At 47.7% G+C, this 27858-nt stretch overlaps 2 protein-coding genes across 2 annotated transcripts; one reads left to right on the plus strand and one right to left on the minus strand.

Moving 5' to 3' along the window:
- Nucleotides 1-272: 272 nt before the first annotated feature.
- On the plus strand, nt 273-27709 carry LOC147613294 (glycosyltransferase BC10-like). Its single transcript, XM_086782580.1, has 2 exons — nt 273-1376; nt 26963-27709. Exons 1-2 carry the CDS (start codon nt 753-755, stop codon nt 27599-27601), a joined length of 1263 nt encoding a protein of 420 aa, XP_086638706.1. The 5' UTR covers nt 273-752; the 3' UTR covers nt 27602-27709.
- On the minus strand, nt 11619-14351 carry LOC147613295 (uncharacterized). The gene is made up of 3 exons (XM_086782111.1): nt 14251-14351; nt 12950-13336; nt 11619-11705 (listed from the first exon to the last, which is right to left on the minus strand). Exons 2-3 carry the CDS (start codon nt 13253-13255, stop codon nt 11619-11621), a joined length of 393 nt encoding a protein of 130 aa, XP_086638237.1. The 5' UTR covers nt 13256-13336; nt 14251-14351.
- Nucleotides 27710-27858: the final 149 nt, after the last annotated feature.

Raw genomic sequence — 27858 nt, forward strand, 5'->3', positions numbered from 1 at the left:
TTTGATTGGTTGGGAAATGGGGTGCCCAGCCTCGGTGACTGCACCCTCGAGTGTGTACCGGGCCTCAAGCAATTCCTAACTGGTTCGATTTCGGCATCGTTAGGAATTTTATGAGCTAACCGTGTGAAAGCCTATTACACGTGTAGTGGGTTTTTCTTTTTTTCTTTCGCGGTCTTGAATTTCAGACAGGGGGTCAAAATAGCAATCATGCAAGAGGATCTTGCATGATTCTAAGACCCGTTGGATGGGATCGGACGGTTGAGATTGAAAGATTTGGGTTCAAATGTACATGCTGGCATCATATATTCGTAAATCATTAATTATATGGTGAAGGGTTTAACTGTCTGGAGGTTTCGTTTGAGCATTAGTGGACGTGTTCTAGACTCTAAACCGTCGATTTCAAAGAGGCAAATTTTGTTTGCAATTATTCTCCGACCTTGCTGCAATTCTGAACCCGTAGATCATCTCTTCAGAGCTTTCACACTTTTCTGTTGAACAATCATCTCTGCCAAATTAGTTTTCAACAGAGATTTCTGTATTGAATTTGGGTCTTCACAGAGGTTCTTCATCACCCTGTCCATTAGCGGCTGGTGGAAGAGTTTTCCTGTCAGATTAGGTTTTATTTTGTGGCGCAGATTAGTTTTTCCAGATAAGGGTGATGGCATATGAGCAAGATTAGGGCAACTGCACTTGGGATCGAGGGCATTACAACTAATGCAGTGATGATTATGAGCGGATGAGCAGGATTGTGTATGATCTGCTGTGGTTGGAAACTCATCTCCAACACATTAATAATGCAAATGCGTTCTGCGCCATCGCCATCACCATCACCATCACCAGCAGCAGCAGAAGAGAATAGCCATCTGCTGCGAGAATCCATTAGATCGGTGAAGCGAGAATGGCCTATCAAGCTCGCCAAGATGCTCTTCATGTTCATCCTGCTGGGCGCGGGGGTGATCTTGGGCGTGTTGTTTGCCCTACACATGTCTCAGTATGTAACTCCAGGGACCTCCTTCTTCTCCAACTCCATGGCTCTGTGCAGACAAAACCCAAACCCAAACCCAAACCCTAAAATGTATCAGTGGATGAAGCCACAGGATTGGCTTGGAGGGCGTTCAATTCATCACAACATGTCTGATTCTGAGCTTCTGTGGCTGGCTTCGATGGCACCCAAAAGGAAAGGGATGCCCATAAGGAGGGTGGCCAAGGTGGCCTTCATGTTTCTAACCAGGGGCCCATTGCCTCTTGCACCCCTGTGGGAGAGATTCTTCAAAGGGAACGAGGGCCTCTACTCCGTCTATGTGCATACACATCCTGGTTTCACACTTGATGTTCCCCCCTCTTCGGTCTTCTATCGCAGACAAATTCCGAGCAAGGTGAGTGTTCCATAGCTCTTCTTACGTTGGTTCATCAAAATTTCCTACAGTTCGTATAGATAAGGTACACAATCTATTGGTTATAAACCTATGGTATGGTAAATGGCTTGATCTATGCATAGATAACATTGATCGGATTCTTGTAAATGTCTATGTTGAGGGGGACTTGTGGTGCGGTAAATGGCTTGATCTATGCATAGATAACATTGATCAAATTCTTGTGAATGTCTATGTTTAGGTGGCACGCGTGTTTTCTCTTCAGTGCTAGGCTTCATCAGGGCTGAGTCTACTGTTCACCTCTAGAGAAGTGATAGGAACTCAGTATGATGGTTTGTATTTGAAGACTTGTCCACAAAGGTGGTGATATCTTTATGCATGAACCTACACCTACTCTTGTGTGCTGATGACATGAGTGGGAATTTTATTGTCTTTGCCATGCACCATGGAGTGGATGATGTGAAGCTTTGTGGGTAGACACTCATGGAGTTAAGATTGCATGTAAGGTTTTTGTTCAAGTATGAACCTGAACTTTCCATCGCGCCGCCCGGGGGGGGGGGGGGGGGGGGGGGGGGTGATGGGTGGGTGGGTGGGTGGGTCTGTGTGTACACACACACATGACATGTATGAAATTATTTTTTAATACAAAAATTACTTTTAAAAATAAATAAATGTATGCGTATATTTTATATAGACACAACACATGCACACATGCAGTGGGTGGAGGGGATAGTCCTAAAAAGTGCTTCATTTTTGAAGCTCTATAAGATGGAAATAACTACAATTATAAAATAAGTGCTCAAGTTTTCAAGCAGATGTATTTTTTTTGAGCTTCAGCGACCCATAGAAGGTTCAACAGTGCTGCTCATACAATATTACTTAGGTAATCCCAGAATGAATGCACTTTGGTTGGTACCTGATGTGCATCATTACGGCATCCTCCAATGGATGGGTACCTTTCACAAAGTTTTTTTGGCCTTCATCAAAAGCATAACAGTATGAGCTATTACCAAAACTCGCTGACTTTACTTCCTACCCCCCCATGTGTAATGGCTGTGCCTGCTAGTTTTCACCAGTCGTGATTCATCAATTACATGTACCAGGTTGTCTATTTCTTACAATCAACAGCTACTGCAGACAGTAATAAATAAGGGAGTGCATATAAGACCACCTGAAGCAGAGTTTATGGGGTCCATAGACGTTCTATGTGATGAAGGACATTGGCCAATATTTAGAGGGGGGGATCCTTCTTGTGGTTACACGGATGTTGTAGTTGCCAGGAAAGGAAACTCCTATGAGCAAACACTATATTGACAAGTCTGCCAACGTGGGATAAGGCTGAAAATTGAAGAATACTAAATTTTAAAATCCAAAGCGGGTGTTTTGTTGAGGATGGTATGGTACTGTAAACTGGTGTTGAATTCCATGAATTTGACAGTAATTTGTGAACTCTGATGATGTGTATTCGCCGCCATTATCAGTTCCAATTGCTTTTACCCTCCTGCTTAACTGAAAATGGCATGGATGTAAGGTTTTTTTTTGCTGAAATGTGTTACTGAGACCTGTATTATGAAACCAACATACAAAAACTCCATGTTAAGCTTAGACAGTTTGTCCTCTCTATGGACACACTCACTCTTAGGGATTCTCGTGACCGAGCCCTAAGCATGGTGGCCAGCCCTTATAGGGCATGGGCCTTGATGGTCAGCTTCTAGAAGAAGGCAAGGGGCCAGTCGGCCAGTCCCTAGTGGGCATGGGCTGTTGGCCAGGCCTAGAAGGCGTGGACAGCCAGTCGGCCAGCCCCAAAGGCCTGGGCAGCCAGTCAGCTAGCCCATAAAAGGCCAGCAGCAAGGCGGCCAGGCCAAGCAAGGCCATGGGCCTGGACAGCAGCCAGAGCAAGGTGGCCAAGAGCGAGACAAAGGTGCCTATTTAAAGAGCATAAAACAGGTCGTGGAAGGAATAATAGCAGGCTGACAGCCACTAGAACCCAGCATCTTAATTGACTATATAAGCATGGGCTTAGTAAAGTGCTGAAGTGTTCCAAGGGTCACGACAGCCAAAGGGAGCATAACGCAAAGGTGAACTTGAAGGTCAAGAACCTGATCATCTTCAGGCTGAAGGTTTACAACCAAGGGAAGATCTACAGATTTGAGTCTTTTTCTCATCATTCAATAAATCAAATACACCATCCTTGGTGGGGGCCCTGCCCTCGTATTTGGGACCCAATTGGGTGTACCGTGTCTTTATTGTGATTCTCTCTCTCTCTCTCTCTCTCTCTCTCTCTCTCTCTTGCACTCTTACTTCCGCTACATCGTGCAATCATTAGGAACCAAGGTGCTGAATATTCATTATTTGAAGTGTAATCCTATCTGTGAGCTTCCGCATCTTACTTCCGCTACATCGTGCAATCGTTAGGAACCAAGGTGCTGAATATGCATTATTTGAAGTGTAATCCTATCTGTGAGCTTCCACATGTTATAGTGGTACCAGAGCTTTACCTTTGGTAAAGAGATTCAGCCAAAAAAAAAAAGACGATTTTTTTTCTCTTGTGTTGTTGGTTTTTAGACACCGGTTGCACTCCCATTCTGGTGTGACTCCTGTCCCTCGAAGGACGGTTGGTTTCTAGCCTCCGGAAGCGACCGGAAACGTTTCCCCCACACATAGTGGATGGTATTGTTGCTGTCAGGGAAAAACTTGGCCACTCTCACTATGGCGAATTCCGACGATGAGAGAGAACACCAGATCCCAACAGAAACTATTTCTTCGATAGTGACCGCTTCTAGAAGCCAGGTCGTCAGTGATGACACAAACGCCATGTTCCGGGAATTTATGTGAATCATAGCGCAACAAGGGGGACAAATGCAGGCATGTATGGCTTCTGTACATGCCTTGGAGAAAAGGATACCTCTTCAAGAAACCTTGACACCCATTTTCCTCCCCCTCCTTCGCCAGTCGTCACCGAGGTCCCTTCCTAGATCTGAGCTTCGGCTATCTTCATTGAGGAGTGAACACAACATTCCTGTGCATTACATGAATTGTAGGTACGGGAGGTAGAGCTTCGAACACAAGTGGTAGCCCACGTTGTAGCACTAGAGGACCAACGTCGATGCGTGGAGCACAAGCGATACTTTGCAGTTCTCGACACACGGATAGTACTCTTGACTTCTTCGACTCATCTTCATGAGAAGGTGAATTTTAGTAAGTATAACAGTAAACTCGATCCCACAACTGTGTGTACTTGGATTCATCAGTTTGAAGCATAGTAACATGGAACGCCGTTCCATAGCCTTGGGAACGAGGGAACGCGTTCTATAACCTGTGTTGTTCTCGTTCCCGTTCTGCAAATGTGCATCCTTGGCTAAAGGCATTCTGGGTCTAATTTTTGAGTAAATGAGAATTTTTGTATTTTTCTATGATCATATCATATCATATGAGAGTGGTGTATGACCTTGCATCTAAAAGTCTTGGCAATATATGCCCTTGCATCTCCTTCGCTTGCAAATGGTAGCCATATGGTGATGATGTGTCGTTCCCATTTTCTTTTCGGCTTCTCGTGCCTGTCCCAGAACAGACCCCCGTTCCATCTGTCCATTCCCGTTCCATGTGACTATGGTTTGAAGCCTACTTTGCTGTTGGTAGGAAGTTAAACATAGAGAAGGTGGTGTTATCTAGTTGTTACATTGAGGGGGAAGCCATCTCATGGTGGACTCATTGGGCCTAGGTCAATTCCAATTATGGACTTGCTGCCTACGTTTGGGACAAATTGTAACGACGTAGGCACCCAAAAGTACTGATCCTAGATTGAATACACTTGTGTAATGTGCGGAAGCTTTGGGTAGTCTTCTTTCAGCCCTAAACACTCTTGAAGACCTTCTGATGCAAAAACGCACCATGATGCAAAAACGCAGGTAGAGAGAGAGTAGAGAGAGAGAGTGAGAAGTGCTGGAATTTCAGTATATACTATGGTACAAAAAGGTACATGTCTTTGCAGCCATGGGCTGCCTTCATAAAAAGGTTCCTAACCCTAAATTCTGTCCCCTATGGGACCTCTAAGTGACCCACACCCCTAGTGGGTGGAATGACTCAAACATGGAGCACTTGGTGCCTTTTATAGCACTCTTGGACAAGGTAGGAGCTGGCCGACTGCTGGTCGGCCAGTTCTGAATTCATTAAATGGCTTTTCACTCAGCCGACTTGGATATCTTGGCTTTGTCTTCATGCGCCTTCAGCCACCTTGCTTCCTGGTACAGCCGACAGCTCCTTTACTCAGCCGACTGCCCCCTGGTGCTTCTCCAAGTCCAACTTGGCCACTTCTGTGTCTTGTGCTCCACATTCTGACTCTATCTGGTTCCTAGTCTTTATCTGCTTGCCTCTTCTGGATCTAGCCCTGGAAATGTCCATGGCATCTGTGATGCACATGACATCCCCCTCTGCTAAACTTGATGACGGGAATCCAACCTGCTCTTGGATGACTGTCATCATCCCAATCCTGTTCCGAAGTCCCTCTGTCATCTTCCATCCTTGGCAAACCTTTTTCTTTGAAAATCCGATCTGTTCTCCAAACCACTCTGTCTCTGATGAAGATCTATGCATCTGGTCTTCCTCTAGTCCACAATCCATTCCTGCCCTGGCTCTGAACACCGTCTTGGTCTTCGTTCCTGGAACTGAGTCTGGCACTCTCACATCACCCTTGGAGGATCAACCTCCCTTGGGACCGTTCCCTTAGAACCCATCTGGCTCACGGAACTGCCATCCCCATCTGGCACTGTGGAACACCACCAACAAACCTCCTGGGAGTTCTTCCCGATCTGTGTTCCCGCCTTGGGCTTCGAATCCGTGTACTTTCCTGTACCTTGGACCTGTACACCATCATCTGGGACTGATTCAGCGTTTAGCTTTGCTGAGCCTGATGCTCTGATACCAATGTAATGCGCGGAAGCTTTGGGTAGTCTTCTTTCAGCCCTAAACACTCTTGAAGACCTTCTGATGCAAAAACGCAGGTAGAGAGAGAGTAGAGAGAGAGAGTGAGAAGTGCTGGAATTTCAGTATATACTATGGTACAAAAAGGTACATGTCTTTGCAGCCATGGGCTGCCTTCATAAAAAGGTTCCTAACCCTAAATTCTGTCCCCTATGGGACCTCTAAGTGACCCACACCCCTAGTGGGTGGAATGACTCAAACATGGAGCACTTGGTGCCTTTTATAGCACTCTTGGACAAGGTAGGAGCTGGCCGACTGCTGGTCGGCCAGTTCTGAATTCATTAAATGGCTTTTCACTCAGCCGACTTGGATATCTTGGCTTTGTCTTCATGCGCCTTCAGCCACCTTGCTTCCTGGTACAGCCGACAGCTCCTTTACTCAGCCGACTGCCCCCTGGTGCTTCTCCAAGTCCAACTTGGCCACTTCTGTGTCTTGTGCTCCACATTCTGACTCTATCTGGTTCCTAGTCTTTATCTGCTTGCCTCTTCTGGATCTAGCCCTGGAAATGTCCATGGCATCTGTGATGCACATGACAACTTGCAAATGAATGAGAAAAATGACACTTAAGATAAGCTAGCCTCACTCAACACATTACTGTGGCCGGAACAGGACGAGCCCCCCTTAGGAAAAGATTTATTCCTCATAGTATTTTCTTAGGTACAAGTACGAGAGTGCTATGCATGAGATTTCCAATACATGCATGAAAATAATGACAAACAACAAGAGAGGGCTTATCCAAGCTATACAGCCAAGATTAGGTACACCTGGGAGCTTACTCCTCTTGAAGAATCTTCACTGAACCGTTCTCTCCACTAGGAGAGCCTTCTGTGAAATGCTTCTTGGAAAGCCTTCAAGGAATCCTTGTTCTCTACTCTTGAAGAGACTTCAAATGGGCAACCTTCTCTCGCTTCTTGAAGGAGAGAATCTACTAAGGACCATGATGCAACTATAGAGAAGACGACCAATGGAGAGTACTCTATCTAGTAACAAAGGCATTTACGGAGGTATCTTCATTGAGGTCGGGTTGTCTCATACATCCTGTCCAGGAGCCTGGATACCCTGCAGCCCTTTTTTGGAAACCCTCAACAGGAACAAGGTGTCCACAGCTGAGCAGGTACAGCAGTCGGGGGAAAAGTCGTATAGCAGGCAAAACTGTCGGAATCAACCATACAACAGGCAGTAGGAATCAACCATACAACAGGTGGCTGGGATCAGCCGTACATGAAGATCTTCGAAGGAAGAGCATCGCTCAGTAGTAGCCGTCGCCTGGGAAGAGCCGTACAACAGGTATAGAATCGTATAGTAGGCACAGTACTGTACAGCCAGGTCCTCCAAAAAGAGAAAAACAAACTCACACATAAGAGCTGTTGCTGGGAAGGGCCATCCAGCGAGCCTCCGTTTGATCATGGCCAAAGGAGAGAGCACGTCAACTTGCTTTATGGGTCTGGTGGGTCAGTTTTGGAAAGCCCACGTAAATGGAAGATTTCCTTTTTTGTGGAGGAAACTGGCAACTTCCCCTTCTTTTCTTTCACCACATGAGCCCTTAATGCTAAAAAAGTTGCCCACTTCACATGTGGTGCCCAATATTGTTAGCAGCTTATAATTTGGTCACCATAAAATGTACCCTTTTTGGCCTCTTTTTGTATGCTTTAGACCCCGTAAAATACCATAAATTTGTCATCAAACAAGGGCACTAGGTGTCCCCGGCCCTACCTATCCCTTCACACATCCATGCAGACAGGACACAAAAACACGTCATTCTCTAACAAAAATCCACTAATGCATTCACATGCATCCATGATTTATGCACTTGCATGTAGGTGGAAATACCTCATTCTCAGTACTTGTACTTTTTTTAGGCACCTTGGAATCCTAGGAGTCCTGTCACACAAGAACATGCCTAGATTTGTGACACCAATTTGTCATTGACCTCAAGAAGCGGTTTCTACTGCCTCACTATCTTAAGTGATTTGAGGATGAGTATCGGGGATTGCGCTAGCGCTACCTGTCCTTCAATTTGCAAATAAAGTCACTCACCTAGCTTTACAGTTGCAAAAATTGGATTCAAGCAAAAGAGGTAAATTTCTCTATGGTTTGGCGCAAATCCAGTGGGATGTGCATATGTTTGAACCGGAGACTTTTGATTGGGCACTTTCGCTTGCGTAGAGTGCCGAGGTGAAGTATAACAATGAAAAACCAAAGACGACCTAGCTCGGAGTAGCCAAAGCAGCCAGTGTCTCTAGCAAGGGCCATAACTAGACCCAACCAGGGTCTACCCTAGAAGCCAAGAGTCTATGGCTAGAGAAATCGAACAGCGGACCTTGCCTTACTCTAGACTAGAAGGCTCTTGTCGGCAAGATAGGTGGTAAGATCAATCCCAAAGAGCAGGAATAATAATCTCACTTTGTCCATTTGTTTGAGGATGATAAGCAAAAGAGAAATTCAGCCTTGTCTCCATGTTGTCATAAAGAGCTCCAAAAGAAGCTAGTAGTCTGAGGATCTCTAGCCCCTACAATGGATTTGGGTAATCCATTATGTTTGAAAATTTGCTGAATAAACAATCTCGCCATATGCTCTGTGCGAATAGTCTTCTTCACGCGAATAAAGTGGGCTTGCTTACTGAATCTATCAATAATAGTCCATATTCCATCATCCCCGAATCCTAACTTTGGCAGGCCAAGGATAAAAGGGCTCTGTTTCAGCTTTGGTCCACAAAGATTCCATAGCTTTATTTGTCGAAACATGCAATGGGCTAAGCACCACTGTAAACCATTCATCGAACTTCCTGGCATGATGTCAATCTAATGATCTTCCGATCTCTTTGGCTTCTTTGCCTCTTTTTCCCTTACTTGTCCCGAGGAAACATCATTTGAAAGAGAAAGCCTAGGAGCAGCTTCCTTGTCTTCTCCATGCGAAATAGAGCAGGTAGCTCTAAATCCTTCGGCAATGGTGACTCCTTTGGCCCGAAGATAGGCTTTAGCAGCTTCAACTCCTTCGGCTTTGGTGGCTCGATTCTTGATGAAATCTTCAAACATTCGAGCCCTTCTTTCGTCCTTTTCCTTCCTAGCTCTCCAAGCTAGGAATTCTTCATCTTGGAGAAATTGTCTGAACTGTTGAAAGTCATGGTACTCTTTTGATGCTATGGCTCTGGTCTCATTTCCCATCTTGAAGTCTTGTATTGGCCTCATAGTTGTGTTCCCTTCATTAGGCCCTTGGTCTCCCTCTACTCTCGACATGGCTCTGTCACCCCAAGAAAGTTTCAAGAGAAATCCTGATACCACTGTAAGCCCAGCGGGGCGTGCAATGACAGACTCAACCACGTGTCCAAGAGCTATAGAGATAGAGAGAGAGGGGGGAGAGAGAAGGGTTTGTTAGACATCATCCCCTTCTTACTGGCTTCCTGTTTGCTGTCCTATTTTAGCCTCTAGGGCTGACCATGTTAGCTTGAGGGGCTGGTCACCCCTCACATATATTTTCCCACATTATTCCCCATTTTATGGAGTCTTGGGTATTTTCCCCAGTCGTGGAGGATTTTATCTCCAGTCGGCTGCCTACTCATGGGCATATATATAGCTGGCTTGCCTCCCTCATTTCTCACTGCTTGCTTAGCATTGTTTGCTGCAGTCCCTCACATACGAGGTTTTCTCCCCTCTTGCTCGGGACATGTATTCCTTTGGATGATGATATTGAGAGCAGGTTCTCACCTGTGTTTCCTCTCCATCTCTCTCTCTCACTTTCTCTCCTGTGTTTCCACTTTCCCTTCTTCTGCTGCACATTCTATCATGGTATCAGAGCGCCGGTGATCTTCAGTGTTGGATGCTCCCTCCTCTCCCTCCTATGTTTTTGCGTTTTCAGCAAGGTGGACAGATCTGCGTTTTTTTCAGCATTGCTGCTGGTCGCCTGCCTCTTCCTGACGTTTGTTCTCAGCAGCCCATGGTCATCCATAGCCGGTTTGACCTTTTGAGACTCCCTTCACACCTGTTTTTTGCACTGTTTTCAAGGCAGTAGCACCTAGTGTGCTGCGTTTTCTACAGGTGGCTGTCTACAGCAGTTTTGCAGTAGTTTTCAGATTCATCTACCCGTGTAGTGCAGGCGGCCTGTTCTGTGCAGGACAGCGGCCGTACATGTGCTGCGTTTTCTTCTCCTACAGGTTTTCTGATGCTGTTTGCAGATCTGAGGGTTGGTGGTACCCTATTTCTTCTGCGTTTCTAGATTCAACCCTTTCTATTGCCCCGTATACCTCTGCGTTTTCAAATTTGCAGCCATAGTTGCTGCGTTTTTCTGAATTGATCTTGTTGGTAGCTCTACCTTCACTCTGGCCTTCATCTGTTGGACCCGAAGGTACCTTCTCTTCAGCGTTTTTCCTTATAGGAGGTGTGGACACTGGTTGGCCTGAATTTTCAGGTTTGTAGCCCTTGTTTGGTTGCATTTTCTTCTCCAGTGGACACAGATCACTTACAGAGGGGGTTTCTTGTTTGGATTGTGGCTTTGGAGGCAGTTTGGTACATGAGAAGGATTTTGAATTTCTGATTTCAGTCAGCATTTTGCTGATTTTGAGTATCTATACCTATGTTTTGTTCTTGGCCTCCACGGTTTCCCGGTTTCTTCATGTTCCTTGCCTTCTGTTGGCGGTGGAGTGCTATTTTTTGCTGGATCACTGCAGTTTATATTCCTGCTTCCCTTCCTCATTGTGAGGAGTCTACCTCTGCCTCTCTTTGTGATGCTTCTGAGGATGCCCCTCCCCCTGTCAGTTCTGCAGGTTTGTTGTTTTGGAGGATGGTTTTTTGGACCTAGTGGGATGCTTTGGATCTATGGTTGCTAACCGTGCCTAGAGCACAGTGGTACTTCCAGAGTTTTTTGGATTTGGATCAGAATCAGGTTGGGACTGAATCAGTGTTTAGCTATGCTGAGCCTGATGCTCTGATACCAATGTAACACGCGGAAGCTCTGGGAGTCTTCTTTCAGCCCTAAACACTACTGGAAACCATCTGATGCAAAACGTAGATATGGTGAGAGAGTAGAGAGAGACAGATGTGCTGGAAATTTAGGTATATTCATATAGTACAAAAAGGTACTTGTCTAAGCCCTAGGCTGCCTTGAAGAAAAGGTGATAACACCCAAAATTCTGTCCCCCTATGGGACTCCCACTGACCCAATCCCTAGAGGATTGAATGGTTCTATCTAGGAGCATGCTGGCCTATTTATAGCTTCTTTACTTCCTTGGAGAACTGGCCGACTGCTGGTTGGCCAGCAGTCTTGGTCCCTTTATCCACGATATTCAGCGTTGCCCTCTGGTTGGCCAGCCGCCCACCTTCTGTAAGCAGTCGACAGCCCTTCCTGGTTCAGCTTCAGCTGACAGCGCATCAATCCATCTCCTGGCTCCAAGTCTAATTCTGCTGCCTTATCTGCACTCCTTGCTCCAGCTTCTGGTTCTTATCTGGTTTCTGGCTGCCTCTTCTGGATCAGCACCTGAAGGTTGTCCATGGCATTGATCATGCACATGACAAGTAGATAGGGTAGTGGTCAACAAAGAGATGGAGTTCTGTAAAGCCTGCATCTGTGCGGCAATTTGTGCTTGACGTTCCGAGGAAGCATCCCAAATAGCGCACTGTAGTGCCGGGGGCAGCCACTGAAAACCATCAACTGGCCTCCAAGTCGGGGGGGGGCATAGAACTGACCCACAACCCACACGACTTGTACCAGTTGATCAAAGCGCCCGAAGCTCTGCAAAACCTGACCATGGCTGAGGCGAAGCGGTGGAGGTTCTCCTCTCCTCCCTGAAGATAGACAGCAGTGTCATCCGCAAACTCCGAGTCTAGGAGCTCCTCCGAGGTGCGAATGGGGAGCTGGAGGCCCCGCAAACCTGTATCCTGTGCCGTCAAAAAAGTGCTCATGGCCTCCGCCACAAAAAGAAAAAGAAAGGGCGCCAAGGGGCACCCCTGCCGCACCGAGCGCGAGAGCTGGAACCTCTCTCCGCGCACGCCCTGCATCAGCACTTGGCTATGAGCCGATGTGTAGAGTGCAGAGACCCCACGGATCCACTGAGGGGGGAAGCCCATCCTCTCCATAGTGCCTTCCAAGAAGGCCCAGTCCACCCGATCATATGCCTTCTCGAAGTTGAGAAGGAGCACTGCCAGATCCTCCTGCCGAAATCTAGCCAAAGCCGTAGCCTCCCAGAAAGAGAAGATGTTATCCAGGATGCTCCTATCCTGGATGAAGCCTGTCTGCGTGGAGTGGATGATGTCCGGAAGGTGAGGCTGAAGCCGCCTGCTGATCGCCTTAGCTAGGACCTTGTAGGCCGTGCCTAGCAAGGTGATCGGTCTCCACTGTCTAATCTCTAGTCTGTCTCCTCCCTCTTTGGGGATCAAGTGAATCAACCCCTCTGCCATGCTGTCCGGCATGTCTCCCGACTCCATAATCTCCTGGAATGCCAATCTGAAACCCCTATGCAAGAGACCCCAGTACCTCTGGAAGAAAGCCACTGAGAGACCATCCTCTCTTGGGCATTTGCCCCGAGGAAGTGCCTGAAGAGCCTCCTCCAGTTTCGTATCCGAGAAGGGGGAGAGAAGGGAGTGCTGCAAATGGGCCAGCACAACCGGTCTCGTGAAGCTCCAGACTGCCTCCCGAGCCTCTCTCACCCTGTCATCTGCTGGCTCAGCAGAGAGCAGATCCCTGTAAAAATCCGTGGCTATCGCCCGAACCCTGGGGGGATCCACCACAACCTGGCCATCAGCCTGCCGAAGACGCCTGAGACCCTCTCGTCTGAAGCGAGGCCCTGTCGCCTCAAAGAAATCTTGAGTCACTCTGTCTCCAGCCTGTGTCCAAAAAGAAGCCCGAGCATGGAATCGGAACTCCACCCTCCTCTCCTCGATGGATCTGATCTCTGTGCGAGCTGACTCCATCTGCTCTGAAATCCAAGGGCTCGTAGGATCCCTCTCCTGGAGTCTTTGAAGGGATGCTAGACTCCTCCGCAGGCTCCTCTCCTGCTCTCTGAAGGCCACCAGACGGTCCAGGGCAGCCTGTTTGAGCATCCTACTGATCTCCTGCAAGCCCCTGGCAAGATCACTGGCTGCCGATCCTCTCCTGAATTGCAGCTCCTGCCAGACTTGCTCAACTCTAGTCGCAATCTCGGGCTCCTCTATGAGACAATCTGGAATCCGGACGCTCTGGCCTCGCTCTCCTCTCGTAGGGTCCTCGATCTAGAGAAGCACTGGAAAGTGGTCTGAAAACGAGGAGCCTGCAAGTATGCCCAGAGTGCCACCTCTATCACAAGCCCACTCATCAATGTAAAACCTGTCGATGCGGGAAAGGTTAACTCCTGTGGCCCGTCTATCCGAGCGCGAGAAAGATAAACTCCCCTGCAACCTGCCAAACTCCGAGAGCGTCCACGGATCCTGGCCTCTCACCTGCAGCACTAGTTCCTCCCAGGCAGCGAGCTCCGGCCCATGAATGGTCTCCTGGCTGCCCCCCATCCTGTCCTCTGCATCCTCCAGCATGTTGCAATCCCCCCCTAGGCACCAATGGTCTGCCATGGGGAGGGACTGCCTAATGGTGGTCCAGAACTCGGCTCTCCCGGTCGCCCCATTAGGGGCGTAGAAGTTGAGGAAGCCAATGCGGTCTTCCCCAACCCGAAGGATGATCCACTGCGCTCGACCCTGGACCAGAGTGCCAGAATCCACAACCTCAGATAGAAGCTGCTCGCTGACTGAGATGCATACTCCACCCTGGTTCCCCTGGGAGCCATATGCCGGTGACCAAAAAGTGTGACTCCTGCCTGGCAAGATCTTCCCGCAGGTGCGGGTACGCTCGGTAGAAAGGTGGTGTTCCTGGATGAAAAAGATATCTATGGGTCCTCCAACGAGAGCCCTCTGGATCTCCTGGCGAAGTCTGCCCCGACCAATGTGGCAGCGATGTCCACCGAGACCCTGGATGTTCCATGAGAGGATCCTCATGGATGAGCTATGGCAAGTGAAGCAGCCGCCACTGGCTCACCCCTCTCAGCCGGCCCGGATGATCTGCCCTCCACTCTGTGAGTCTTGGGCGCCGGCTTGGAGGGAGAATAGTCACTGTCTGTCCGGGTGCGGAGTCTCTCCAAAAAGAGGGTGACCTGTCCCTGTGTCCAGCCCCACTCCGCCTTCGTCCTGACCAGGGCATAGGCGTGAGACCAATCCTCTGCATATATGTATCTAAAGGTAGGCTGCACCCTCGGGGCAGCATGGAGGAGAATCAGTAGCACCGCCTCAACTGAGGTGTGGACCGGATCCGCCCGCCAATCTCCTATACCAAACAAGCTCATGCGGGCTGAGTGTAATCGGGTCTGCAATAGGTCTGTGAGCCCCAAGTCACTGAAGTGGTGAGAAAACTCCAGTATCTGATCACGCAAAACTTCCTCTACAGAGTTGCAATCCCATGCTGTGTCTGGGGCAACACTGAGAGGAAAGGAGAAGGCCACCATGTTGCTCACCACTGAAGGAGAACGAGAGGGACGGCACACCACGCAAACTCGCAAGGGCGCGACCAGTGTCTCGAACGGGCCAGCATCCAGCTGGAGGCACCTGAAAAAACTGTAATCCACTGGGAGCCCCATCACTCGCGGGGGCCCCCCCAGGGGAGGCTGGAGAGAACTCTGTGGTGGGCGAAGCTAGGATCGCCATCTCCACCGGCCTGGAGTGGCGGTGGAACAGCTGCTGGACTGAACTCTGGCCTACCCAGCTGCGCTGCCCCGGGGCAGTGGGTGGTCTCTCCAGGGAGGGATGGGGGCTCGCGGAGAGGAGGGGGGAGAGCGAGGAGAGGATGGAGAAGCATCTGCCAGAGGATAGGTGTCAGGGGGGGCCGCCGGGTGAGGCGGGAGGGGGGGGGGCTGGGGGGGGAGAGGGGGGGGGTGGAAGGAGTGCTCTCCGGGTGAGGGGAAGAGGAGCCGGGGGTCGCAGAGTGCGGCCTGGGATCCTCAGGAATTTGCTCCATGGAGGGGGGGGGCCCCCCGCGGGGGGAGGCGGGAGCGGGGTCTCCACGTGGGGGGCTCCACCGGCGGCCTCAACGGGCACTGAGTCTGAATCCTCGTCCATTGGGGTGGGACCTGCTGGCCGCCTATCCCTGACTGGAGCATAAGTGCGGGTAGGTGCCTGGACGCCAGCCGGAGTCGCCTGTCCGCCAGCCTGTGCTGCCTGCTGGCGTCTGCGACGGTCCCTGCGGGCCGGGCGTTTCCGCCAGCGAACCTCCTGCCATCCGCCAGCCTCCTGGGTCGTCGTGGCATCCTCCGCCGGGGCCTGCTCGTGAGATGATGGCGCCTGCTGAGACGAGCCAGGGATGTCCGGTCTCTGAGGTGGATGGCCACCCCTCGGGTCTCCTGCAGGGGGTCCAGAGGCGGCAGAGCGTGAAGGATGAACCCCCTTGCGGGGACAGGCGCGTGCGAGATGGCGCATCTCCCGACAGGTGTAGCACTGGCCGGGGAGGCCTGAATACTCCACGTGCTGTATCAGATGTCCTCCAGAAAGACAAGGGAGGAGGATCATCTTTGGGAGGGACTCCGGTGACGGAACCACAACACGAATGGCCGGGAGTCCTGCTGCCCGAGCTATCACTGAAGCCGCTGTCTGAGGCGTCTCCACCACCTGCCCGAACGCCTTGCCAATGGATGACAAGAGGGGCAAGTACTCCCTACGGAGTCCAGGAAAGCAGATAGTGATGGGAAAACCTGTCGCGCCTGCTAGCGGGTCAGAAGTGGGGTCGAAACCGTGAGTCCATCGTGCCAGGAACGCCCGGGATGAGCGGAGGGCAATGGGGCTCCGAGCCAGCACCATCTGAGCTGCCTGGGGGGGCTCGAAATTCACCTGGTAGTAGCCACGTCCCAAAAAATTGACGCTGACGATCTTGGCAGGCACGCCAACGAGGCTGCCTTGCAGAAGGTCGCGAAGCTCTCTCCGCATCGGATGGCTACCCACTATCCTGCAGACCAAGGAGGAGGCCTCAAGAGCGGATACTGTGGAAACAAACAACTGATGATCTGCAGCTGTGAACTCCAGACGGAGACCGGAATCGGCAGGGGTAGTCGGAGCGGCTTCCATGGAGTCCACTAGAGGGAAAAGGCCAGAAACCGGGGTCACCAACGGGAGGGACACAGCCCTACGAGGAAACGGAGAGGCGGAAGGTTAGAGGATAGCGGGGGGGGGGGGGGGGGGGAGCTGAGGCGGGGGAGCTAGTGGTGGGGGGAGGGGCGAGACGGAAGGGGAGGAGAGGGAGAAGGCGGGGGGGAAGAGCCGCGCAGCGGAGGAGAAGGCGGGGGGGGGGGTAGAGATGGCGGGGGAGAGAAGCGAGGCGGAGGAGAAGGCGCGGGGGGTATAGATGGCGGGGGAAGGAAGCGAGGAATGAGGCGGGGGGGGGGAGAAATGGCGGGGGGAGGAAACGAGGAAGGAGGCGGAGGAGGTGAAGGCGGGGGGGGGGGGAGAGAAGGCGGAGGAGGATGCGAGGAAGGAGGCGGGGGAGGTTGCGAGGAAGAAGGCGGGGGAGAGATGGCGGGGGAGGATGCGAGGCAGAAGGCGGGGGAGAGATGGCGAGGAAGGGTGCGAGGAAGGAGGCGGGGGAGAGGACGGAGGAGAAGGCGGGGGACAGGCGGGGGGGAGAGGGGGGCGCGACGGCGAGAAGCAGCGGGAGGGGGAGAGGCGGAGCTCGCAGGAGCAGATCACAGTTGGGGTTTGTACAGCTGCGTGCACCGTTGGAAAGAGCATGTCGAACTAAGTTAAAAAGCTATAAGCGGCTTTTTCAAAAAGCAGCTCCAAGGCCAAAAAGCAAGGCCTTGAAGTTGTAAAAGCATAAATCAAGAACTTTGACTATTATTAAAGGAAAAGCAAGGAGGTAAAGCAAAAGCACGGGAATAAAACAAAATCCAAGTGGAAAAAGGAAAGCAATGTGCGGTAAAAAGCAGACATCCCCTCAAGTATTTAAAGGAGCATGTACCCTCTTGGTGTATCATAGAAGACTCGAGGCGAAACTTGGAGAAAGAAGTTGTGAAGACTCATCTTCATCATCATCCTCACCAACTAACCTCTCCACCACAACCGGCGGCTATCAACCCTTCAACCCCTGGCGTTCTGCCACCATATGCCCCTATCTGGAGTACTTAGCCGATTCCCGCCGCCTTCACCTGTTGCTGCTGTGCGTTGCTTGTACCTGCAACGCCATTATTCGCCACCTTGCTCAGGACTGTGCGCCGCCAATAGCGCTAATGCCACCACCACCTCTGCCTACTGCTACTCAGCGCCGCCTTGTAGCCAGCACCTGCCCCACTTGTTGCGCTACCATCTGCAGTAGCAGCACCGTCGTTTCTCTGCTGCGCTGCCGTCAACAGCATCATCCCAGGCCTCTGCCAGTAGTGCTGCCACCTGCGACGCTCTGCCCAGCAGCGCCTCCTGCAAACTTGCTGCCTCTGTGTGGTTCTGTGCGCTGTTTCTACCCTGCAGCAGCTTCGCCAACCTGTGTGCTACCTACTGTTATAAAGAACAGCAACACCTTCTACTGCTACCCGTAAAAACACTATTTATGCCAAAAGTACCACCCTGATTTTTACTGTGCTGTGACTCTCAAAAACCCCATTGAAGGATTATCATCTCCTCAGTGTGGGAGTATCTTGGGATTACTTTGTCCGGATTGGATTGAGTATAGAAAGTTTTGTGGATACTTGGGAACATCAGTTGGATTCATTGGATTTCGGTACTAACCCGGTGTAAGCCTCTTGTGGGTCATCCTCGTGGTGAGCTCCGCATCATCAGTTATCTTGTGGCTCGACATTGACCTCGGCCTGATCTCGACATCGACACATTTGCTTGATATTGTATTCATTTGTTGTATTGTTCCTGGCTTGGAGAAGCCCGTGGATTGTTCCTAAAATAAATTCCTGATGAAGAGGGGGCGGGGCGTGTTCCCCGCTTAGGGTGGTGTACCGTGTGAATCTCCTATTCCCATTTTTCTCTTCCCCTTCTCTCTCTCTATCTTTATCTCTCGTACACATGGTTGCATCTGTCACTGCACGGTTCATTGGGCTTACGGTGGTATCAGAGCAGGATTTCTCTTGAAGAAATCTTTTTTGGAGTGACAAAACCATGTTGAGAGTTGAGGGAGACCACGGGCCTCAAAAAGGGAACAACTTTGAAGACAACCCAGGACATCCAGAAGAGACCCAAGGCTGCCAGTCTGTCTCCCATGAGACTGTAGTCATGACATCAGCTGAATATCGAGAATTTCAAAAGTTCAAAAGGTATCTTCAAGATGAAGAGTTCCTAGCTTGGAGAGCCAAGAAGAAACAAGACTACAGAAGAGTCTAGATGTTTCAAGACTTTATCAAAGACGAGACCACTGAATCCGAAGGTGTGGAAGCCGCCAAAGCTTACCTACGAGGTAAAGGGGTTTCCTTTAGAGAACCCAGAGTCACCCGATCCATCACTTACGGAGGACAGAGAGAAGCTACCCCTAGACCGGCTCTATCAGATGCAGCCCCTTCCGACCAAGCAAAAGAGAAGAAGGCAAAGGAGCCTTCAACTGGCAAAGTAGACTTCAAGCCAGGAGAGAAAAGCGTAAAGTTTGATACCTTTGATTGAAAGCAGGACACTCAGAAAGCTCTATCCTTCATCAAACAGTTTGACGCCACCTTTGGAGGAGAGGACTTTTCTGAAAAGTCCAAACTCTGTGGCTCGTATGTACTTAAAAGATGCCGCCTTGAATTGGTGGCTAAAGGTGGTCCAAGAAGGGACCGAACCTACCTTATGGGCTGATTTCAAAACCATGTTCTTCGTGCTACCTTTTAGGCAGATGTACAGAAGGAATGGGATAAGGTAAAACAAAAAGCGGGAGAAAGTGTGGCAAGATATCTTAATAACTTTTCAGCCGTCTCATAGAAGTTTACCTCATATACTTCTATTCCACCATTGATGGAAATGCGAAAGTTTGTAAATGGATTGCAACCAAAGCTTTATCAAGCAGTCTATATGATGGGACCCAAAACCTTGGAAGAAGCCCAAGACAAAGCCTTGCAAGCCGAAGCTCTATATATGCCTTGGATGGTGGGTAAATCAAAGAATGAGAATCGAGACTCGTCCCAAAAGAAGAAGTTCAAAGGGGGATCTCAAGCAAGGAACGAGTCACAAGAAAAGAAGAACAAAAATGAGGAAAAACCCCCATTGTACCAAAAGAGGCTATCTCGCAAGCAACTCGAAGATTATGTTAAAGAAGGTAAATGTTTCCAATGTGGAAAGAAAGGACATATGGCTGCAAAATGTCATGATAAACCGAACCAAGAAGCAAACGACGCGCCCCAAAGTACTGCATTATCTAAAGAACTTCAACATCAAGATGATACTCCACCAGAGAAGAGACAACTCTTCAAAGCTTGGGGCAAAGTGGCAAACCAACCAGTACTTATCCACTTCGATAGTGGAGCTACCCACCACTACATCCACGAGTGGTTGAAGCCATGAACCTCGCTTTGGATAGGTTTAGAACTCCTATTATAGCAGGTGCCGCTTTTGAAGGAATGTCAGCCGAGGTGACTCCTATCTTGTGAAAGCTCTGCTTACAGATTGGAGACTGTGGATCATGAGAACTTTGTGGTTGGTAAAATTGGACATTGTGATGTGATTTTGGGTATGCCTTGGCATAAGAAGATAGATCCGGCCATTGATTGGGCTGGAAATAAGATTAGGTTTCCTTTTAAAGGCAAGAATGTTACTTTAAATGTAGGAGTTGAGGGGAACTCCATTCCACTCATTAGTCATGTACAAGTTCCTAAAGCAATAAAGCAATCTATTTCTCGTACTTGATATATGTAAGAGATACAAAGGAATCTGAGGGTGATGAGTCACTCTCAACTCTTGATCATGAAAGAAAAGACTTCCTAAAGAAGTATGAGGATTGTTTTGCAGATACTCTTCCAAGAGAGCTACCTCTAGAGAGACCGGAAAATCATAGGATTGACATCATGCCAGGAAGTTCACCTATAGACCTCCTTATTGAGTGAGTCAGGCTCAACAAGAGGAGATTATGAAGCAAGTGGCAGAGCTTTTGGAAAAGGGTTTGATTCGACCTAGCTCATCACCTTTTTTCTCCCCAATTTTTTTGGTTCAGAAAAAGGATGGCTCTTGGTGTATGTGCATTGATTACAGGGCTCTTAATAAGATCACTGTAACGAATAGGTTTCCTACCTGGCCAATACCTGGAATACCTAGTAGACGTGAATGATGTATACTTGTTTGCTGACTAGCTTGTGTCTAGTTTTTGCAGAAGGTGAGTATGCATTTAATATGTAACCCCTGCTACAGGCTATGAAGAAAATGTACCATCAAGAACAAGGACATCGGTCAAAGAAAGGCATAAAGATGTTGCCAGAGGGGCAAAAGACACCACATATATGAGGAATGACCAGATGCACAAGAGCACCAGATGGGGCTAGTACCATGATCATATGCATGCCACAGTTGAGGACAACTATGATGTAAGAGCGAGGGAATGTAACTATTTGGTCCTCCATGCTCTTTTCACATGATAGAACTCATACCTAGACACATGGATAGGATGATGGGTGGACACATGGAAACAGGGTTCCTAAAGTTGGAATTGGAAAAAGCACTGGACTGGGTCAAAAAGCAAGAAAAAAACAAAAGTCAAACTTTGTTGACCAAAAAGCAGAGGGCACCGTTGGAAAGAGCACGTCGAACTAACTCAAAAAGCTATAAGCGGCTTTTTCAAAGCGGCTTTTTCAAAAAGCAGCTCTAGGGCCAAAAATCAAGGCCCTGAAGTTGTTAAAGCATGAATCAAGAACTTTGACTATTATTAAAGGAAAAGCAAGGAGGCAAAGCAAAAGCATGGGAATAAAACAAAATCCAAGTGGAAAAAGGAAAAAGCAACGCGTGGTAAAAAGTAGGAATCCCCTCAAGTATTTAAAGGAGCATGTACCCTCTTGGTGGATCATAGAAGACTCCAGGCGAAAGAAGTTGTGAAGACTCATCGTCATCATCATCCTCACCAACTAACCTCTCCACCCCTTCAACCGGCGGCTATCAACCCTTCAATCCTTGGCGTTCTGCCACCATACGCCCATTGAAGGATTATCATCTCCTCAGTGTGGGAGTATCTTGGGATTACTTTGTCCGGATTGGATTGAGTATAGAAAGTTTTATGGATACTTGGGAACATCAGTTGGAGTCATTGGATTTTGGTACTAACCGGCTTAAGAGTGGCTACCATCAGATTAGAGTGGTACCTCAAGATGTGCACAAAATGGCTTTCAGAACATCATTTGGTCTATATGAGTATTTGGTGGTTCCATTTAGTCTATGTTTCATTTTCAGATTTTGCATATTGCAGGCAAGAAGAATTTGGTAGCGGATGCTTTGTCATGTAGGCCTCAAGTGCATGCAGTGACTACCGCTTCTTATCAGGACTTGTCAGGAATGCGGGATATGTATGCTTTGGACACATATTTTCAGCTTATTTGGGCTGATTTGAATGATGGTAATGCTGTCTCATCTTATTTGATTCGAGATGGTTTTCTGATGATGCAAAACCGTATTTGTGTGGTCCAAGAATTGTGCCAAAAGGTTATGGAAGAGTGTCATGCTCCTCCATATGTAGGTCATCGTGGTATTCTAGCTACTTCACAGGCTTTAGAAAGCTATTTCTTTTGGCCAGCTCTACGCAGGGATATTGAAGCTTATGTTTGTGAGTGCCTAGTGTGTCAGAAAGTCAAGTTTGACAGGCACAAAACACTTGGTTTGCTTTAGCCCTTACCCATTCCACAGGAATCATGGATTTCATTAAAAAGCATTGCATGGATTTCATTATGGACTTGTTGCGATCGGCACATGGTAATGATGCTATATGGACTATCATTGATTGCTTTAGCAAACAGGCACATTTTATTCATGTGAAGAAAACAATCAAGCCAGAGCACATGGCAAAGTTATTTTTGGCTCAGATTTTCAAACATCATGGTATGCCCAAATCTATTGTGGGGGATAGAGATCCTCGGACCACCAGTTTATTTTGGCGGGCATTTTTTGATAACATGGGCACAAAGCTGAGTTTTGCATTAGCTTATCGTTCTCAAACGGATGGTGAGAGTGAAATTGCAAATTCAGCTGTACTTGGTTTGCTCAAGTATTATGTATCTGAGCAGAAGTTAGATTGGGAAAAGTATTTGCCTCTGGTTGAGTTTGCATACAATAACGCTGTGCATTCTTCAACTAAAAAGCCTCCGTTTGAGATAGTCTATGGCAAGGTGGTGCTTCCACCTATCTTACGAACAAAAGATGAAATCTTTGCAGCAGATGAGTATGTTCGAGATTTGGATATTGCGTTTGCATAGGTTCGGATAGCCGTAGAGAGATCTCAAGCTAAGCATCAAAAGGTAGCTGACACGCACATGCAAGAGGTTATTTTCAAGGAAGGTGAGTGGATATTACTTAAGTTTGAGAAAGCATGTCTTTGAAAGCGGCCACGCAAAGAAGGCCGGTTTCCTAAGCTTTCAAATAGGTATTATGGGCCATTCCAAATCTTGCAGAAGATAAATGAAGTGGCTTATAGATTGGTATTGCCCGATCACTGGAAAATACATAATGCATTTCATGTCAGCTTGCTGAGGCCATATGTGGGACCACCTCCTATGGAACCAGTTTTGGAAGAGGTGGATAAAATTGAGGAGGTATTGCAACTTGAGCATATAGTTTTTCATAAAGAGTGTAAGTATGCAGATGGCAAGCTAGTACGCAGGTATCTTGTGAAGTTTTAAAACTATTAGGCTATGGATGCAAAATGGATAGATAAGGATTATTTTACAGATTATCTGGAGCTTCTGAAGGCCTACTTGGAAGCTTTTCAGTTGCGGTCAACTGCTTAGAAGCCGGGGGGAATGTCACAAAATTCCTCACAGCTTCTGTTTTTCTACTGCTCATGTGTGGCATATGGAGCCTAACATGACATACATGTATGTCTGGTGGAGCTTGACATGGTGTGTCTGTGTGGCATATGGAGCCTAACATGACAGTACATGTATGGCTCATGGAGCCTGACATGATAGTACATGTGTGGGTTGGGGGGCCTAACATGGTGTACATGTATGGCTCATGGAGCCTGACATGATGTGATTCCCTGGGACTAGCTATCCTGGAGATCTTCTGTATTTATGTGCTGGGAAGGTTCCGGAAGGATCATGAGCCTTGAACATTTTATTTAATACAACTGAGCAGATGGGTGTTTCTTCTAGTCTAATTGCACTCGTGTGTGCATGACTTTGATTTTTCCTTTGGGTGACTTGTTTTGTTTGCTTGGACAAATTCTGAGATTTTTGCCTGCATTGTCCATAGGGTTGGGGACGCTTGGGCACCTTGTGGACGTTAATGTGCATACCTGTTGGGGACTGACAGGTGGTCTACATGTGTTTTGCAGGTGGTAAGTGTCCCTAAAAACCCAATTTACAACCTTATGATTTCACACATTAATAATTATGGGTGCAGGTTCACACACACTTATAAGTGACTAGAGATGTTGGCCGGCGTCTACTGGATGCTTCCCTACTGCTGGCCGACTCTTTTACAGCCCTAAAAAGTGGCTGGACAGGTCATAAAACAGGCAAGAAGGGCTGGTCGATTCATCTGGACAGATTCTCTTCTGATCAAAGACTTCTAGGCTGTGTGCTGCTGCTGGTGGCTTTCTTCTGTGGTTACTGAGAGCTGGTCAACTGCTGCAAACAGCTCTTGAGAGCTGGTCGACTTGTTCTGTGAGCCATACAGGAGGAAGGTGAAGATGCAGAGTTGTCCTGGGCTGATGTGGAAGTGCTATGGGCTGTCCATAGTTGTCATGCATGTGCTTTATGCCGGGAACGCTCTCTTGTGCTGAGGAACGACTTCGAATTCAGCATATGTTTTTGTTTTTGCTTTCATACTGTACTGGAAGAGATAGGTGCTAGACAGTGGAGAATCCATGGGCACCCGTGAAGTTGTATTTGGAAGCAGACTCCTTTTTGGTAGTCTAACCATAAAGGAGGGGGGGAGGGGGGGGGGGGTCAGCCCATCTTCTGGCTCCTAGTGTGGTGTACTGTGGAGAGTTGTCATCCTTCTTTTGTGTGTCATGCTTATGTGTATTTTCAGTTTTCATGATCGATAAGATTTTCGTGTTACAGTTGCCCTTCCATAAGCCCCCACGATCCTGAAAAGGGCGGGGTTCATGCTTATTTTATACTTGAGAGGATCCTTGCTTTTTGCCAAAAGCAATGCTTTTGCTTTGTTTTCTTCTTTTGCTTTGCTTTTTGTCCTTTTACTCTTTGCTTTTTCCTTTTTGCTTTTTAATAATAAAATATTGCTAAAACTTTTGACCATCTTTCGGATTTCCAAAGTTCTTTTATGCTTTGCTTTTTTGGCTTTAGGGCCTTGCTTTTTGGCCTTGGAGCTGCTTTTTGAAAAAGCGCTTTTTAGCTTTTTGGTCCGGCTTAGTCTCCTCTTTCCAATGGTGCCTTTGGCTTGCGGTCAACCTTGTTTGACTTTTTACTTTTTCTTGCTTTTTGACCAAGAATGGTGCTTTTTCTTAATCATACCTTATGGACTGTGTCCCTATGTCTTCTTCCACCTGTCTGGTGTCCGGGCATGGGTTTCATCATGTGAAATAGAGCTAGGAGGGCCAAATAATTACAAGGTCTAGCCGGCCAATAGGATTGGAGGACAAATGTCCATGACTGATAAAAATGCCTAGAATAACCTAAGAAATATGGGAAAAACCTCCAATAACATCAGATAAATATTTGGATAACAGGGGAAATAAAATGGACATTAAATGCTGGAGATGACATGTCCAACACCTTCTCTCACCTCTAGCACGGGGGTCCAACTCCCATACGGGTAAGGAGTTGATCAATAGTATCTCGAGGAAGAGGTTTGGTGAAGAGATCAGCAAGGTTGTCTGGAGAAGGACAATACTCCAGTCTACTGATGCCGTCGACGACCAGCTCATGAACGAAGTGAAAGTGGACCTCAATATGTTTGGTCTTGCCATGCAAGGATGAAGGTCGAGCCAATGCCAAGGCCCTCTAGCTGTCCGTAAGAATACGGATTGGAGAATCTGAGAGTACATTAAGATTGCTCAACATCTGGAACAACCATAATAGCTCACAATAGCTATCCAGATAAGCTCAGTAGATGATAATGAGATTGTATTCTGCTTCTTGGATCTCTAAGAAGTAAAACAGGAATCAAGAGTGAAGCAATAACTAGAAGTGGATCGTGATCACCTGCCCAATTAGCATCAGAGTATCCAACAAGCTCAGTGCCTTCTCTGAAAGAGAGACCATAGTCCAAGGTACCGGATAAGTATCAGAGAACCCTCAGAGCGGCCTGCCAATGAGAATGTCGAGGAGTGGAAGAAAACTGACTGAGAACACTGACACTGTAAGAAATGTCGGGCCTGGTGTAAGTCAAATAAATAAGAGAACCAACAAGCCTCTGGTAATGTGTATTGTCCTCAAAGCGGGGAGAGGGATCATCACGGGAGAGCTTGGAGTTAGGATCCATCGGACAAGAAATTGGACGACACTCGGTCACCCCAAATGTCTCCAGGAGCTGCTGCAAATATGCACAAGTTATTTTTGTTAATAAATAAAGATAACCAAATTTTTTCTTTGCTTGTATTAACCAGCAGCGCATGCAATAAAATTAAAAGGGTACTTACCACGTGCATAACACATAAATTTGTACCCATCAATTATAAGAAAACAATTTGATGTCATGGGCGTTTATGGCCCTGTAAGCAGTTTCACTTGCAATTAAATCTCAGGCTTGTCCATGCTAAAAAGTAAGAGTCACAAGCACATTCCATTCAAATCATCCAGACATCATACTAGACTACTGGACCAAACTGAAGAGCTCTTCTACTAATTAGTATGTAAAATCCCCCATCTTAGGAAGCATTGTTATCAGTTAACTCTCTTGTCCCACTGCTGGAACAAGTCTTCGTTATCCCTCTAGGATACGACTTTCTTTTTCCTGTAGGACAAGGTCCATGTCAGACCAATGACACGGTACACCCCCCCCCCCCCCCCCAAGAGTAGGGATTTCCTGTGATGGAATGCTCCTTGCTTCTCTCCCTAGCTGCTCCTGTATGGGGTGGTCGAATAGGCTCTAGACAGGGAAAGGAGGAGGTTGGCTCAAGGTGGGTGATTTGTGAGGCCATTAGTTTAGTAGAATCTTGCTTGACATGCCCTGGTCCCCATCTCATGGAAAATAAAGCATGTATTCAAGAGCTTCAGACTTGTGCTAGAGCAAGAGCTGAAGAAAATGTGGCTGGCTCTTTCTACAAGAAGATTTCTTGTTGATCTGTTTTTTCATTCTGCAGTTGACTGGCAAGCTGATTGATTACTGACTCTCCATTGTTTTACGTGAGAATTCATTAATGTATTTGAGAAGGAGAAATCGTTGCTCCAATTCCTTGATAATAAGTATATGTAATCTTATTAAACTCTATGACTCCCCACAGCACCCCACCCCCCCCCCTCTCTCTCTCTCTCATGTTTGCTCATTAAGATTTTAGGCTTGCGATGAGCACATACAGTAATCAGATCTTGTTGATTTGAAATGCAGGATGCACGATGGGGTGACATAACCATGTGTGATGCAGAGAGGCGACTCCTTGCAAATGCCCTACTAGATTTTGCAAATGAGAGGTTTATTCTTTTGTCGGAAACGTGTGTCCCACTCTATGCTTTCCCCATTGTGTACAACCATTTAATTATCTCAAAAACTAGCTTTGTAGGTTCATTTGATGATCATGGACCTTATGGAAGAGGAAGGTATAATGGGAATATGATGCCCCTTGTCAGCTTAGAGCAGTGGAGGAAAGGCTCTCAATGGTTTGAAGTAAACAGGCAACTTGCCATTTACATAGTTTCAGATACATCATATTATCCAAAATTTAAGGAGTTTTGTAAGCCTGCATGCTATGTAGATGAGCATTATCTTCCTACAATGTTAAGCATAGAGTTCAGTTCGCAAATTGCGAACAGGAGTGTGACATGGGTTGACTGGTCAAGGGGTGGCCCACATCCGGCCATGTTCGGAAAAGGTGACATAACTGAGGCGTTCATCACAAGGATACGGGAACATGGGAGTTGCTCCTATAATGGCCATCTGGGGGCTATTTGTTTTCTATTTGCACGCAAGTTTTCGCCTAACACATTGGATCCTTTGCTTCAGCTAGCTTCAGAAGTTATAGGCATCTAAGGGAACCAGGCATATGGCTCATTGCCTGAGTGGTGTATTTTTGGTGTATAGCTCTCTGAAATTCTACTTCTTATTTATCGAGGTAAAAAAAAAACTTATTAAAGACCATGTCTTGTGCTCTTGGTGTACTTTCTGGTTTACTTCTCCAACAGATGCTTCTTGCTATATATATGAGTGCACATATGGTTATATGCCTAGGGTCCAAGACCCAATTTAAGGCCACCTAAGATGACGAATCTTTTGGTCTCTCTCCCATC

This window comes from Cibotium barometz, chromosome 44 (genome assembly GCF_041138505.1).
Source record: "Cibotium barometz isolate CiBa-2024 chromosome 44, ASM4113850v1, whole genome shotgun sequence".
NCBI lineage: Eukaryota > Viridiplantae > Streptophyta > Polypodiopsida > Cyatheales > Cibotiaceae > Cibotium > Cibotium barometz.

What these genes read in the sequence shown, in the direction of transcription:
- LOC147613294 (XM_086782580.1), top strand. Translation starts at nt 753, where the DNA reads ATGATCTGCTGTGGTTGGAAACTCATCTCCAACACATTAATAATGCAA. An exon ending in GCAGACAAATTCCGAGCAAG is followed by an intron (nt 1,377 to 26,962) that starts GTGAGTGTTCCA and finishes TTTGAAATGCAG; the next exon opens with GATGCACGATGGGGTGACAT.
- LOC147613295 (XM_086782111.1), bottom strand. Translation starts at nt 13,255, where the DNA reads ATGGAGTCAGCTCGCACAGAGATCAGATCCATCGAGGAGAGGAGGGTG. An exon ending in TCTGGAGCTTCACGAGACCG is followed by an intron (nt 11,706 to 12,949) that starts GTTGTGCTGGCC and finishes ATGCGCTGTCAG; the next exon opens with CTGAAGCTGAACCAGGAAGG.